At 39.3% G+C, this 13,990-nt stretch overlaps 1 protein-coding gene across 11 annotated transcripts in view; it reads left to right on the forward strand.

The window, feature by feature from the left end:
* Nucleotides 1-13,990, forward strand: part of SDCCAG8 (SHH signaling and ciliogenesis regulator SDCCAG8) — a 155,707-nt gene that overhangs the window by 93,001 nt on the left and 48,716 nt on the right. For 9 of the 11 annotated variants that reach the window (XM_073338251.1, XM_073338253.1, XM_073338257.1 and 6 more), the window contains one exon: nt 5,719-5,850. The exons of 1 other annotated variant lie outside the window; for it this stretch is intronic. In XM_073338251.1, coding sequence (XP_073194352.1) covers nt 5,719-5,850 — 132 coding nt within the window. Of the gene's footprint in view, nt 1-4,954; nt 5,097-5,718; nt 5,852-13,990 lie in introns of those variants that run through there. One more of the 11 variants, XR_012158166.1, reaches the window with a different exon arrangement.

A 13,990-nucleotide genomic window follows, 5' to 3' on the forward strand; every position in this document is an offset into this window, starting at 1 on the left:
AAATAGGAAGTATTCAGAGAGCTGGTGAAGCTTGAAGCCATAATTGGCTGCAGGCAAAGTAATAATTTAAAATAATTGAAATAGGAATTATTCCACCTGTTCACATTACGTAGAATCATAAAATACCAGGGTTGGAAGGGACCTCAGGAGGTCATCTAGTCCAACCCCCTGCTCAAAGCAGGACCAATCCCCTACTAAATCATCTCAACTAGGGCTTTGTCAAGCCTGACCTTAAAAATATCTAAGGAAGGAGATTCCACCGCCTCCCTAGATAACCCATTCCAGTTTTTCACAACCCTCCTAGTGAAAAAGTTTTTCTTAATATCCAACCTAAACCTCCCCCACTGCAACTTGAAACCATTACTCCTTGTTCTGTCATCTGCTACCACTGAGAACAGTCTAGATCCATCCTTTTTGGAACCCCCTTTCAGGTAGTTGAAAGCAGCTATCAAATCCCCCCTCATTCTTCTCTTCTGCAGCCTAAATAATCCCAGTCCCCTCAGCCTCTCCTCATAAGTCATGTGCTCCAGCCCCCTAATAATTTTTGTTGCCCTCCACTGGACTCTTTCCAATTTTTCCACATCCTTCTTGTAGTGTGGGACCCAAAACTGGAGACAGTACTCCAGATGAGGCCTCACCAATGTGGAATAGAGGGGAATGATCATGTCCCTTAATCTGTTGGCAATGCTCCTACTTATGCAGACCAAAATGCCATTAGTCTTCTTGGCAACAAGGGCGCACTGTTGACTCTCATCCAGCTTCTTGTCCACTGTAACCCCTAGGTCCTTTTCTGCAGAACTGCTGCCTAACCACTTGGTCTCGAGTCTGTAGCAGTGCATGGGTTTCTTCCGTCCTAAGTGGAGGACTCTGCACTTGTCCTTGTTGAACCTCATCAGTTTTCTTTTGACCCAACCCTCTAATTTGTCTCGGTCCCTCTGTATCCTATCTTTACCCTCCAGTGTATCTACCACTCCTCCCAGTTTAGTGTCATCTGCAAACTTGCTGAGGGTGCAGTCCACGCCATCCTCCAGATCATTAATGAGGTGGGTTGAGGCTGACATAATTGGAATGGAGGGAATGGCGGTTTGATTCAATCCAGAAACAAGAATGGATAAGTTGGGAGAGGCAGAATTGTCAAGGGTCTTGAAGGTAAGGACAAGAAGATTGAAATAAAGATGGTGGAAAATGGGAAGCTAGTAGAGGGATTTGGTGAGATGAGGTTAGAATTGCAGACAAGAAAGATGATTTTAGCAGTTGTGATTTGAATGACCAGAGGAAGTAATGTGTAGAGTGCCCAGTGTGCCATTGGCTTTCCCATCCTCTCTTGCAGATTTCATAATATGGTGCCTATATATATTATTCAAAACAGATTCTGATCATATAGTTTATTCAGTGTGCCCTATTTGTCTGAATGGAAGACACTTTTGCTGCATTCTGGAATAGTGGCCAAACCATAGGCTTCAGTTACTGCCAAAATCCTGGATTCTACACAGCACATTAGAGTGACTAGTCTAGTGATTAGAGCAGAGGTCTGGGATCAGAACATATGATTTCTCTTCCTAGATATGTTGTTTGCCATGCTACTTGGGAACCTCCGTGACTCAGTTTCCCCATTGGTAAAATGTGGATAATACTTAACACGAGTCCTATGATGCTATATTAATTAATGTGTGTAAAAACACTTAAGCTTTTGCAATAAGAGATCCAATAGAAGTATAGACTTATATAAGATGTTTGCACATTTAGAAGAAGCAGACTAAGTTTAAGCTTTACAAATGCATTTATATGAAATGTTACCTCCAGCTATGTACCTACCTCACTATACTTCATACATGGTTCCTGTATGATTACTGTAATATGTTTTTTGTTAGGTAAAACCTTTTATTGTGAGCTAACCCCTACCTAGGGCTAGATAGATCTCAGGACAGAATACTGAACAGATTATACACCCCTCAGGCTGCATAGAAGATAGTGTATATTAAGGTACAGTATATACATGGAAGTGTAAAAAAATCAAAATGTAGTCCTTTGGAGGGTTTTTTGTGTTATTTGGTTCATTTTTTCTGATTGTTACTGTCTGAGTTCCTAGACTTGTGGATTGATGCTTAACACTGCCCATTGTGTATTTGTGATTTGCGTTTTGTAATTAAGGGGAACAATGGGAGTCCATTGGGTCTCGTTATATATAATGGTTGGTTTAATTTGTTTCACTTCTATCTTGTTAATTGTAAATTGATCATTAAGATTTGAATTCTAATCTGTCACCAGGGTTGTGAGTATTGAAGCTAGAGCAATGATCCTGGTTTTAATCACTGATGATGAGAAACAAATTTTACAATTTTGGTACATATTGCAGTTCATATATTTTAACACTGTATTTTATGGTGTTATAAATATTGTTAAATGACTTTTAGTGTAGTTTTACTGTTTGGACTATAATGTATAAATTATATTACTGGTTTGGCAACAGTAGGTGTCCAACTGTGTGAGTTTAATTGAAGTAAAGGACATACACCCGATTGAACTATTTTTCTGCATGTTTGGTTGATGTTCTGTTTAGAGACTGCACTCATTACACTCAACACCAGCAGTAGCTTGCCCAAGCTAGTGGTACCAGGATGTGAAATCTGTGTTCAAAACCAAATCATTAAGATGATATGCTATCCACTTAAAGAAGAATTATCCCAATCCCAATTATGTCAATAAAAATGTTACTTTATAGCACTTGCCATTGTAATACTATAAAATTGACTGGTTTTCTGAGGAGTAAGAATAGACATTGTTGAATAAAACAGCTAAGCTCTGATTCTGTACTGTGGCTGTAAGAAGTACAGTGCAAAAGACACAGTGTAGAAGGAAGTAGGGGAAAAGAACTTTTACTGAATCCAAGTGTTTAAAAGAAAATCATGAATCAGACCTCCAAAAATGGAGTGACTTAAAAATTATGTTTTAAAAAAAATTGAATATTTATTTGCCTCCTGGATTTTTAATTTTAGGGTGCCCTTAGGTTATGTTTTCAAAACTTTCACAGCAGTTCGGGATAGAAATTACCCTTTGTTTTAAATGGAGGCTGAGATTCTTACATAATCACACGAATCTTGGCGCTCTAGGAAAAACACCAAATATCTAGAGACTTGAGATAAAATTGTGGGAGTTGGCAGCACTGCAAAGTGGTGTATTATAAGCCATCTTTCTGCTGTCCAAGTTCTGGGCTTCTGCAGGGGCTGGTGTAGCCAGTGATGTAAATTAGAGTAGCTATGAGCTGCTCAGACTTAACAGCGGCTTCCTGAGGGCTGTATCATAACCCAGAATCTCCACAGTGCTATGTGCTATAGTGTTGCCCCTCATCCTTCCAACACGCTTCCCTTCCATACCCAGCACGTGAGGGTTTATGAGGAGAGCAGAGGCAAACCAGTTACACTGGCCCTATGCTGCTTTCTCCCCCATTCTACTGCAGCCTTTTTATGTCTTATATGCCACCAGAGCAGCACCTGGGTATCACAATTGGAAGAGAATTTCTCCCCTAGAATTCAGTCATTCCATTAGGCACATGTTCCTCAATTTTTCCAGACGATTGTACCCCTTTCAGGAGTCTGATTTGTCTTGCGTACCCCAAGTTTTACCTCACAGAAAAACTACTTGCTTACAAAATAAGAGCTAAAAATACAAGTGTCACAGCACACTATTACTGAAAAATTGCTTAGTTTCTCATTTTTACCATATAATTGTAAAATAAATCAATTAGAATATTAATATTGTACTTACATTTCAGTGTATAATATATAGAGCAGTATAAACAAGTCATTGCCTGTGAAATTTCAGTTTGTACTGACTTTGCTAATGGTTTTTTAGGTAGCTTGTTGTAAAACTAGGCAGATATCTAGATGAGTTGATGGTACCCCCTGGAAGACCTCTGAGTACCCCCATGGGCACACATACCTCTCATTCAGAACCACTGCACTAGGATATATTCATAACTTATATTTAGTTTCACTAGTTACAATAGTAATGGTATGCTATGGATATGTGATGATGATAATTTGCTCTTAATGACTTTTCTGTCAAAATGACTCAAGACACTTAATATATCTTCATCTATTAAGTCTTACAGTGCCCTGTGAGGTACTAAGTTGTATTATCCCCATTTTACACATGGGTAAACTGAGATGTTGAAAGATGAAATTACTGTCATGTACAATGAATAAAACGTGATCCTTGCTATTCATCTTCTGATAAATGTACTCTGAAGCTCAACGTAGCAGTTTTGGCTTATTAATAAAATTAATACTTTGCTCTTATAATAGTACCTTTTACTCATAGGTCTCAACGTGTTTTATAAACCATTCAGTAATTAATCTGAAAAACCCTGTGAGGTGGGTTGCTGATATTTATTTGTATTTCTGTAGCACCTATGAGACCTCAAGTCATGCACTGGACCCATTGTGCTAGGAGCTGCACAAACACAGAACAAAAAGACAGTCCCGTCCCCTAAGAGGTTACAATCAGAGTAAACAGTTGATGGCAACAAACATCACATTATTTCCATTATATTTTATTTATTTTATGTTTGGTGGGTTTAGTTAGGAATGATAAGCTAAAGGAAAGGGAGAGGGGATGTTGAAGGGAGAAGCAATGAGGGGGACAGGGAAGGGGAGAAGAGGAGTGACGCTAAGATGAAGAGACACTGGAGAAAGGGGAAATGGAAGGAGAAGGTTGGAGCAACCAATCAGCACAGGGCAGAGAAAGTCCAGTCAAAACTGTAGAAAGTTCTCTGAATGGCTAAAGGATCCCACTTTGGCTTCTTCCGTCCCTGCAGGCTGGAGTTTCTGTCTGGCTCCTCTCTGCAGTCTTCTCCCAAGCCCACATGATGGTGGGAAGGGGAGACACCACCTTGGTCCTAGTGCCCCCACAGTTGGGGAGTCTTCCTTGACCGTTATTCCCTTTTATATATTAGGAAATTCAAATAAATGATTTGTCCAAAGCTGCTGAAGGAGTCTGTGTCAGAGCCAGGATTAGAACTGAAGAGTGCCTGGTTTCCAGTTCTGTACTGTATCTAGCACATGGACACAGAGGACTAGATTCACAGAAGGACTTATGTGCGTATGTCCAATATTTATGTCCCACTGACATTCACAAAATTGCTTAGCTGCCACTTAACCCCGGAAGCACCTAATGTCCCCAACGCATCCGAGTTTCTGCTGGTAGGTATGCACAAAGCCACCCCAGTCCTCATTCCACTCCACAACTAATGAACTGCTCAAAGACCTCTGTTCTGCTTAAACCCTGTCAGGATTGTCAAACTAGGCATTCCATCGCCTATTTGCTTTCAGGTCCTGATCTATTGTAAATCTGATACAACTCCATTGACCTCATTTGACACCAAAAATGGCCAATTGTCTTTAAAATCACTCCTTAGTCTGATTGTCCACACCAAGCAAGGGGAATTGTGATCTTGCATAAGTGGGTTTTTACATATCTATAAGTGAGAGGCCGCTCTTATTATAACTGGGTTACCAAAAAGTGGCATACCAGAGTGTCATGTCTCCAGATGCTAGGATGTGGCTTACTAGGTAAAATGTTTGTTTCTGTAGGTTCTAATAAGAGCCTATTTACACATACATGTACAGAAGTCTTATAAAGGTTGAGACTACATAGTGATGGCCCACTATAGGATGAAATCTGACAACATCCATCACCACTGTGTTTTTACTACTTTAGGTCTGAAGTCAGCCAGCTTAGTCAGGAAAATGAGTATGTTCATGACAGACTGGAGAAGATGCAGAAAAGAAATGATGAATTGGAAGAACAGTGTATCCAGCATGGGAGAATGCATGAGAGAATGAAGCTGAGGTAGGAAGTTCTATTAATCAGTCCATATGTGGTATACTATGCAATACCTGTTGTGTTGTATAAACAAGAAAAAAACCTTAGTTTTTATTTTATGAAAATGACCAAAACCTCAGACCATCCTTTGTTTGTTCTTTTTGCTTGTGCTGTTTTGGATAAACAGCAGGAAAGCATGTTCAGTTTCCACAGTACTCTGAAGAATGTAGACCTAAATTGATTTAGCATATGTGTTGTATGCTGTTTCTGCTGTTTGGGCTCTCTCAGATGAATTGTCATAAGAACAGTCATACTGGGTCACACCAGTGGTCCATCTAGCACAATATCCCATCTTTCAGTGTTGGCCAGTGCCAGATGCTTCAGAGGGAACAAACAGAACAGGGCAATTTATCAAGTGATCCATCTCCTGTTGTCCAGTTCCAGCTTTTAGCAGTCAGAGGTTTAGGAACACCCAAAGCATGGGGTTGCATCCCTGATCATCTTGGCTAATAGCCATTGATGGACCTATTCTCCATGAACTTATCTAATGCTTATTTGAACCAATTATACTTTTGGCCTTCACAACATCCCCTGGCAATGAGTTCCACAGGTTGACTGTGCATGGTGTGAAGTACTTCCTTATGTTTGTTTTAAACCTGGTGCCTATTAATTTCATTGTGTGACCCCTAGTTCTGGTGTTATGTGAAGAGGTAAATAATATTTCCGTATTCAATTTCTCTACACCATTCATAAATTTATAGACCTCTGTCATATTTCCCCTTCTCCCCCAAGTCATGTCTTGTCTAAGTTGAAGAGTACCAGTCTTTTTAACCTCTCCTCATATGGAAGCTGTTCCATACCAGTAATCATTTTTGTTGCCCTTCTCTGTACTTTTTTAATTCTATTATATCTTTGCTGAGATGGGGCGACCAGAACTGCACATGGTATTTAAGGTGTGGATGAACCATTCATTTATGTAGTGGCATTATATTTTCTGTCTTACCTATCCTTTTCCTTATGGTTGCTAACATTCTGTTAGCTTTTTTGACTGCTGCTGTGCCTTGAGTAGGTGTTTTCAGAAAACTATCCACAATGACTCCAAGATCTTTCTTGAGTGGTAATAGCTGACTTAGACCTCATCATTTTTTATGTATAGTTGGGATATGGTTATCTAGCATGCATTACTTTGCATTTGTCAACATTTAATTTCATCTGCCATTTTGGTACCTCATCACACAGTTTTGTTAGATCCCTTTGTAATCCGCTTTGGATTTATGTATCTTCAGTAATTTTGTATCATCTGCAGACTTTGACACATCGCTCTTTACCCTTTTTTCCAGATCATTTATGAATATGTTGAACAGCACTGGTCCCAGTACTGATCCTTGTGGGCAGTCTGCTATTTATATCTCTCCATTGTGAAAACTGACTATTTTGTTACTACCCTTTGTTTCCTGACTTTTAACCAGTTACTGATCTATGAGAGGGCCTTCCCTTTTATCCCATGACTGCACACTTTGATTAAGAGGATTTGGTGAGGGACTTTATCAAAGGCTTTCTGAAAGTCCAAGTACACTTGAACCACCAGATCAACCTTGTGCACGTGTTTTTGACACGCCCCCCACCCTACCCCCCGTGCCAAGAACGATAGTGCATTGTTGAGGCATGATTTCCCTTTACAAAAGCTATGTTGACTCTCCCCAGCATATCACATTCATCTGTGTGTCTGGTAATTCTGTTCTTTGCTGTAGTTTCAACCAGTTTGCCTGAAGTTAGGCTTACCAGTAAGTAATTGCTAGAATCGCCTCTGGAACCTTTTTTAAAAATTGGTGTTACATTACCTATTCTCCAGTCATCTGATGTAAAGGCTGATTTAAGCAATAGTTTACATACCACAGTCTGCAATTTCATATTTGAGTTCTTTCAGAACTTTTGGGTGAATACCATCTGGTTGTGGTGATTTATTATTCTTTAATTTATCAATTTGTTCCCAAATCACCTCTATTAACACCTCAATCTGGGACAGTTGCTCAGATTTGTCACCTAAAAGAATAGCTCAGCTGTGGGAGTCTTCCTCATAATTTTGCAGTGAAGATCGATGCAAAGAATTCATTTAGCTTCACTGCAATAGCCTTGTCTTCCTTGAGTACTCCTTTAGCAACTCGATCATCCAGTGGCCCCACTGATTGATCATCAGAAACAGGAAGCCTGACAATCTTAAAATTTTATTAGTTTTTGTGTCTTTTCCTGGTTGCTCTTCAAATTCTTTTTTGTCCTGTTTAATTATGCTTTTACACTTGACTTGCCAGAGTTTATGCTACTTTCTGTTTTCTCAGTAGGATTTAAAAGATGTCTTTAACTGCTTCTTTTACTGTGTTGTTTAGTCCTGGTGGCATTTTTTTTGGTCCTGTTTGAGCCTTATGGTGTTTTTTAAAAGTTCCCATGCATCTTGCAGGCATTTCACTCTTGTGACTTTATCTTTTAATTTTCATTTAACTAGCCTCCTCATTTTTGTGTAGTTCCCCTTTTTGAAGTCAAATGCTACTGTGGTTGGTTTCTTTGGTATTTCCTCCTCCACAAGAATGTTAAATTTAGTTATATAATGGTCACTATTACAAAGCGGTTCAGCTATATTCACATCTTGCAACAGATCCTGTGCACCACTTAGGACTAACATGTCTTTCTTTTGTGCCCTTATTTAATATGCTATATTTTTCAGTACTATTTTCTTAACACATCTAGTTATTTGTGTTTAATATAAACAAAAACCTGTCACTGGAAATCTAAGTATTAAGAGTATTATTAAAGTAGAAGCTGTTCGATTTTGACCAATAGCTTGGAAGTGCCAATTATTTGATATTATTTGAGTTACTCTTATGGAGGCATCTCCCCACTCAAGTAGTGCACCCCCATCCCTTAGTCATGTGGGCTGAGAATGAGGAAGGGCAGAAGCTTTTGAGGGTATAGCCAGCCCTCAAGGGTAGTAGAGACTTCCCCAGCAACATGGGAGTGGGAGCAGCTGCAGTGGGGCTGGTATGAAACTCTTCCTGGACATCGGTGATAGCACCATTCTGTATGCCAGAGACTCCAGTCCACTCTGTGCTGTGCAGGCAGCATTTAATGGCCATAAACTGGCCAAAAACAGCTGGGGCAGAATTTTGCCTGCATGGAGGAGATCAGCCAACGATTCCATCACCAGCCTCCTCATGCTCCTTCCACCCTGGGTTCTCAGTGTAATAGGAAGGAAGGGATGCTGGGAGGGAGTTTGGGCAGGACGATGAGGAAAGGGACAGAGCAGAGTATAGCTCTGGTGCACCAAATCCTCCACTCTGGAGGGACTTCAAGCCAGTAGTGTAAGTTAGGGCTGCACAGGAGGGAGCTCTACGTTATGCTAGAACTGGACAGCCCTGAATCGGGGAGCGAGCTGCAACCAGCTCTCTACAACCCCCCGCTCCATATCAAGAGAGTTTAGATGACCAGAGTATCAAGGCCTATATGTTACACAGGGTGTTCTGTCTGGTGATTGTTTGCCCCTTCCCCCTCCTACCGCTGTCTAACAGAGTTCCTCTGCTGCCGGTCTCTGTCCCCCTTCCCTCCATTCTTCCTTTTCCTTCTTTGTTGCTTGCTTCCTCCCAGTAACTCATCCTGCTCCTGCCATTTCACCTCACTTCTGCCCCCACAGTTAAACTTCAAAGGAAAAAAAAGAGATTCTGAAATCTCAGATGGTGCATTTAGTCTGTGAAACCGGATGATTTCATTGCTACCCTCATCCTCCCTCTCCATGACACGCTCCCTTGGTTCCTTGCATTAGTTGTTTTATATTAGATTCCAGCCTTGGGGAGTGGGGAGCATGTCAGCCTATGTATTTGTACAGTGCCTAGCACAATGAAACTCTAATCTCACTTGAGCCTTTGGGCACGACCACAGTAAGTATAAGTACGAAAAAAAAGCTGGCTTTTTTATTATTGAAAGTTGAAAACTGTTATGTTGGGTTTTAGTTGGGTAAAATGGATTTTCATCTATAAAATATTGGTTTAGGTAGCTGATGTGGGATAAGTAAAAGTGAAGGCCTTACAAGTTATAAATTGGCTGCTAGTATAACAGCATCTGAAATGCTCTGTTTATGGAGCACACATTCACAGTGTAATCCATGCTACTACAGGAATTCCAGCCTCACCTCTGCTTTTAGAAAACATATGTATTGTCTCATCATACTGGAATAAGGACAGGAGATACTACATACGGTTTGATTAGGCTGCTATGTCAGGATGCAAAATTACTGACATCCCCTCTTCCCCTCCCCGATCCCCATGAATTTGGCCACCTCCCAATTCACATACTTCCTAGCCTTGTTGACCCCAGGGCATAGGAAGTGCTTCACTGTTCCCTGCAACACCCTGCATGTGCATGTCCTATCATAACATTTTTACACCTAGAAAAAGTTCCAGGATCAGCCCCAAGTCCCTCTTAACTCTAAGCATTCAGGCTATCCCTTTACACATTCCTAAATCATTTCCTCCACATTGCACCACAATTATATCTGGTGCCCACTGATAAGCCCCCAGTATACAGAAGTGGCATGTGCCACAGAAATGGCATGTATACAGAAGTAGTATCAGCTGGTCCCATAATATGCCCCTCCTTCTGTGCTAGCTCAGGACTGCTTCATCACTAAGCCCTAGCTGCGAACACTCAGACAGCCTGGATGCCCACCCATAAACAATGCTGTGCCCATAGATCTGTGCCACTGTCAGCATGGCCTGTCTTCCTGCATCTGGAATGAAAACAATGAAAAATGAACAACGAAAAATTCCCTACCTGGGGGTGTCATGTACATTCTGTATGCTTCTGAATGCCAATGCCTGAATTACCCTAGCCCCCATACCCAGCTGTGCCGCTGCTGTTGTAGTCCAAATCCTGAATGAGTGAGAACCAAATTCCTGGGCTGGAAGCCCCAACCTAATCAGTCCCCAACTCAACACCATAACAAACTGGTATGTTGTGAGAGGAGTCCTGTCATCTTGCATAAAGAGGGGCCCATTGAAAATATCTGTATTTTTCCTTTTTTCTAGCTTAGTACCCAGGCCACTCTGCTTCATTATTACTACTAGCTTGAATTTCAGATCTGTCTTTTGTCAGCTGTTAGGGCGACATTTAATATGCATTAGAATGAAACAGAGATCATGAAGAAGTTGTTCATCGTTTTCTATACCATCACAGCAATTTTATGCACTAGAAATGAATCAAAGCATTAATACAGAACAGAAAATTGGTCTGAGAGAAACATGGTCATGCTGCAGGCAGTGCCTTACCTTCTGCTACTGCTGTTAATGATGGAGAGCACTAAAACCAGTGCAGTAACTGTGTTTTCCTAAATTTAATATTTTATAATTTATAAATGTGGCATAGATTATCATCTAACTGAGCCATAGTCAAGAGATTTTACCAGTATATTAAAGGGGAAAGTGATGAATGCTTTGGTTTTATAGTTGATCTAATTCTGTATTTATTTAAACATCAGGTAGCGAATGGAATGTTATCAGAAACAGCTTAAAAATCACAGTAAAGCTGTTTTACAACTTCCACAATGAAGAACAGTTGTAGATTTTAATATCAGCTGAGCTAATGTATTAAGTTTGTTCCCAAAGGTCATGAACTTGACTATGAATTGTTCGTGTACACTAAGTACAGTAGAAAGTCATAAAAAGCCACTGTTTTCTAGCCTATGCATTTGATGTTTTTCCTAAATCAAAAAATAGTGAGGTTTTTAGTCTACTATTCTAGACCTCTGCAGCCTGTTGCTGCCTTACCCAGGCTAGTCTTTTTTTTTTTTTTTTTTTACTTAGCAGTAATGGAGTTTGCTGCATTGTTCAGCCTTCTGTCTCAAATACTAGTGCTTTCATGAAAGTGGTATAGAGAATGATTACCTCTCTGCACAGTGATGCATTTCTTCTTTGTATGCAACCACAGATAACACTTTTTGCTACTGTATCACACATATAGTTTCTAATTTGCTATATGTGCTGTTACCCCAAGGTCTCTTTAGGCATTACTGTTTTCCAGGTTTCTCACTTTTATTGAATATAGTCCAGTTTATTTTTCATTTATTGATCTTCTTGTTTGGTTCTTCAGCCAGCTTTCAGTTCATGTGAGAATATTTTTATCACTCTCAAAATTGATTCAATTGATTTTAACTTTCCATGAGTCAAATGTTTTATAAAATTGAAACACACTATCTGTATTTCAGTCCCTTGATACACTAATTTTGTAATTCTGTCAAAACCAGAAGTCGGTGTTCTTCATAAACACAACGTATTGTTCATAATTCTGTTGCTCTCTCGATTGTTTATAGAGTTGTCGTCTTCTATATAATAGTTAAACCTGCTGGATGGTAACTGCAATGGTCATCATCCTTTACTTCTTTAGATATTAGTACCACATTTTTTCTTCTTTGCTCCTCCGATCTTTCACCAGATGTCTTATGATATTTCACAAATACTGAGTGAATCAATAATTTGTTGTCACAGATGAGAGATGTTCTACAAATACATTTTTGCATTTATATTGTAATGAAATATGGTATTTATAGTGAGAAAAAAGGTTACTCTTGTTTGTCATCACTTTGTTTTTTGCTATGGGATACAAACGACAGGGCAATAACTATTTTATATTCCTTTTTTAGTTCCATAAAACAGTAGTTAGAGTAAGACCTTATTAATTGATCAGTCAACTTGTTTTGAAGTAGCAGCTTAGAAATGTTTGTCAATGAAAATAGACAAGATAACACTTTCCCTATTATTTCTATCTTTCTCTATAGAAAATATGCTGTTTATAAACATCTGTTCTGATGATATGGAGTGTTTTTTTAAGGACAAGGTTATTTCATATTTAAATTATAATAATTAAAGTTGTTTTTGAGTCCCTTCTTTGAATATAATGTAAATATTCATCCCTTTCAGTTTTGTTTGCTCAGTGAAATGTGTCATTAAAAGAAAGGAGATGTCCATCTGAATGATAGATAGTTGACACCTGCTATTGAAATGGAACTGAGCTGAGAAGTTTGCAATTTGTGGGAGTGAAGGAGAGATGGGCTGTACAGTTGTTGTGGTTTTTGTTACTATATAGAAGCCCATGATGCTCTCCATGGCTTGTCCTCCCTTCTTTCTTTTACCTGCCTTCTTTTTACATCAGTTTGTTCTTTATTGTCTTCTTGCTCCCACATGCTTTTAATTTTAAGATGGATTTTTGAGGGTGAGTAAATTAGCTGAGAAGCATTGTCTAAATTGTGGCATTTGATCAAGATGACAGTGTCATTGCTCTGTCACTGGAGATGTGTGGTCAACTTTACTTGGTAACTTTACAGTTCTGAATCTTGGAGAAATGTCACTTTGAACACTGTGCTGCTGCAAAGAACGTGTTAGCATCATTTCAATTTTTAAATATAATTTTGTCATTAAAGTCTGCATTTTTCCATTCTGCAAAAAATGACTCTTAATAGTAAAAAGTAATTTTTTTTTCTTGCTAAGAGGGAAAAAAATTATTACAAGGCCAGTTATAAATGGAGGCAACCAGCAAAGAAATATAATAACAAATACAGCAAAAATAAAACCTAAAACAAACCACTACCACATTCCTTTCTCCCAAAAATAAATTTAATTTAAAAATTCTAGATGATATTAAATCTGGTTGCCATTTTTAGGTTCACCTGAAATGTTGGCTCATGGTCTGTACTGTCTGCATTTTCAGTACCAATGTTAAAGTGCTCTGCACACAGTTCTCTCTGTTGCAGTGACGGGACCTGTACTAGTTGGTGGCAAGGGGGGAGTTGAGGGAGACTTGCTTTAGGTGTATTAATGATTGAACTTATTAATTTGTAATTAATTCGCAACCATACTATCATAGGCAAGGATTTCATCAGCTCTCTTAAGCTTTAATTGATTTTGATCTGGTCTGGTGTATTCAGCACTTGTTACTTATCACTTGACTTTTCTAAATACGTTCCCCTTCCTAACCATTAGAGTGATTTTGGTTAATGTAAGGGTTTGAACATAGTTCATCTCTTTAGGCAGCATCAACTCTCTGACCTTTCTCCATTGGAATGGCCATAGGCTGAAAAAGGAAGCATGTTACTTAGAGTAGCTAGCTCTTCTTCCAAACCTTGGCCCGC

Source organism: Lepidochelys kempii, chromosome 3 (assembly GCF_965140265.1).
Source record: "Lepidochelys kempii isolate rLepKem1 chromosome 3, rLepKem1.hap2, whole genome shotgun sequence".
Taxonomy (NCBI): domain Eukaryota; kingdom Metazoa; phylum Chordata; order Testudines; family Cheloniidae; genus Lepidochelys; species Lepidochelys kempii.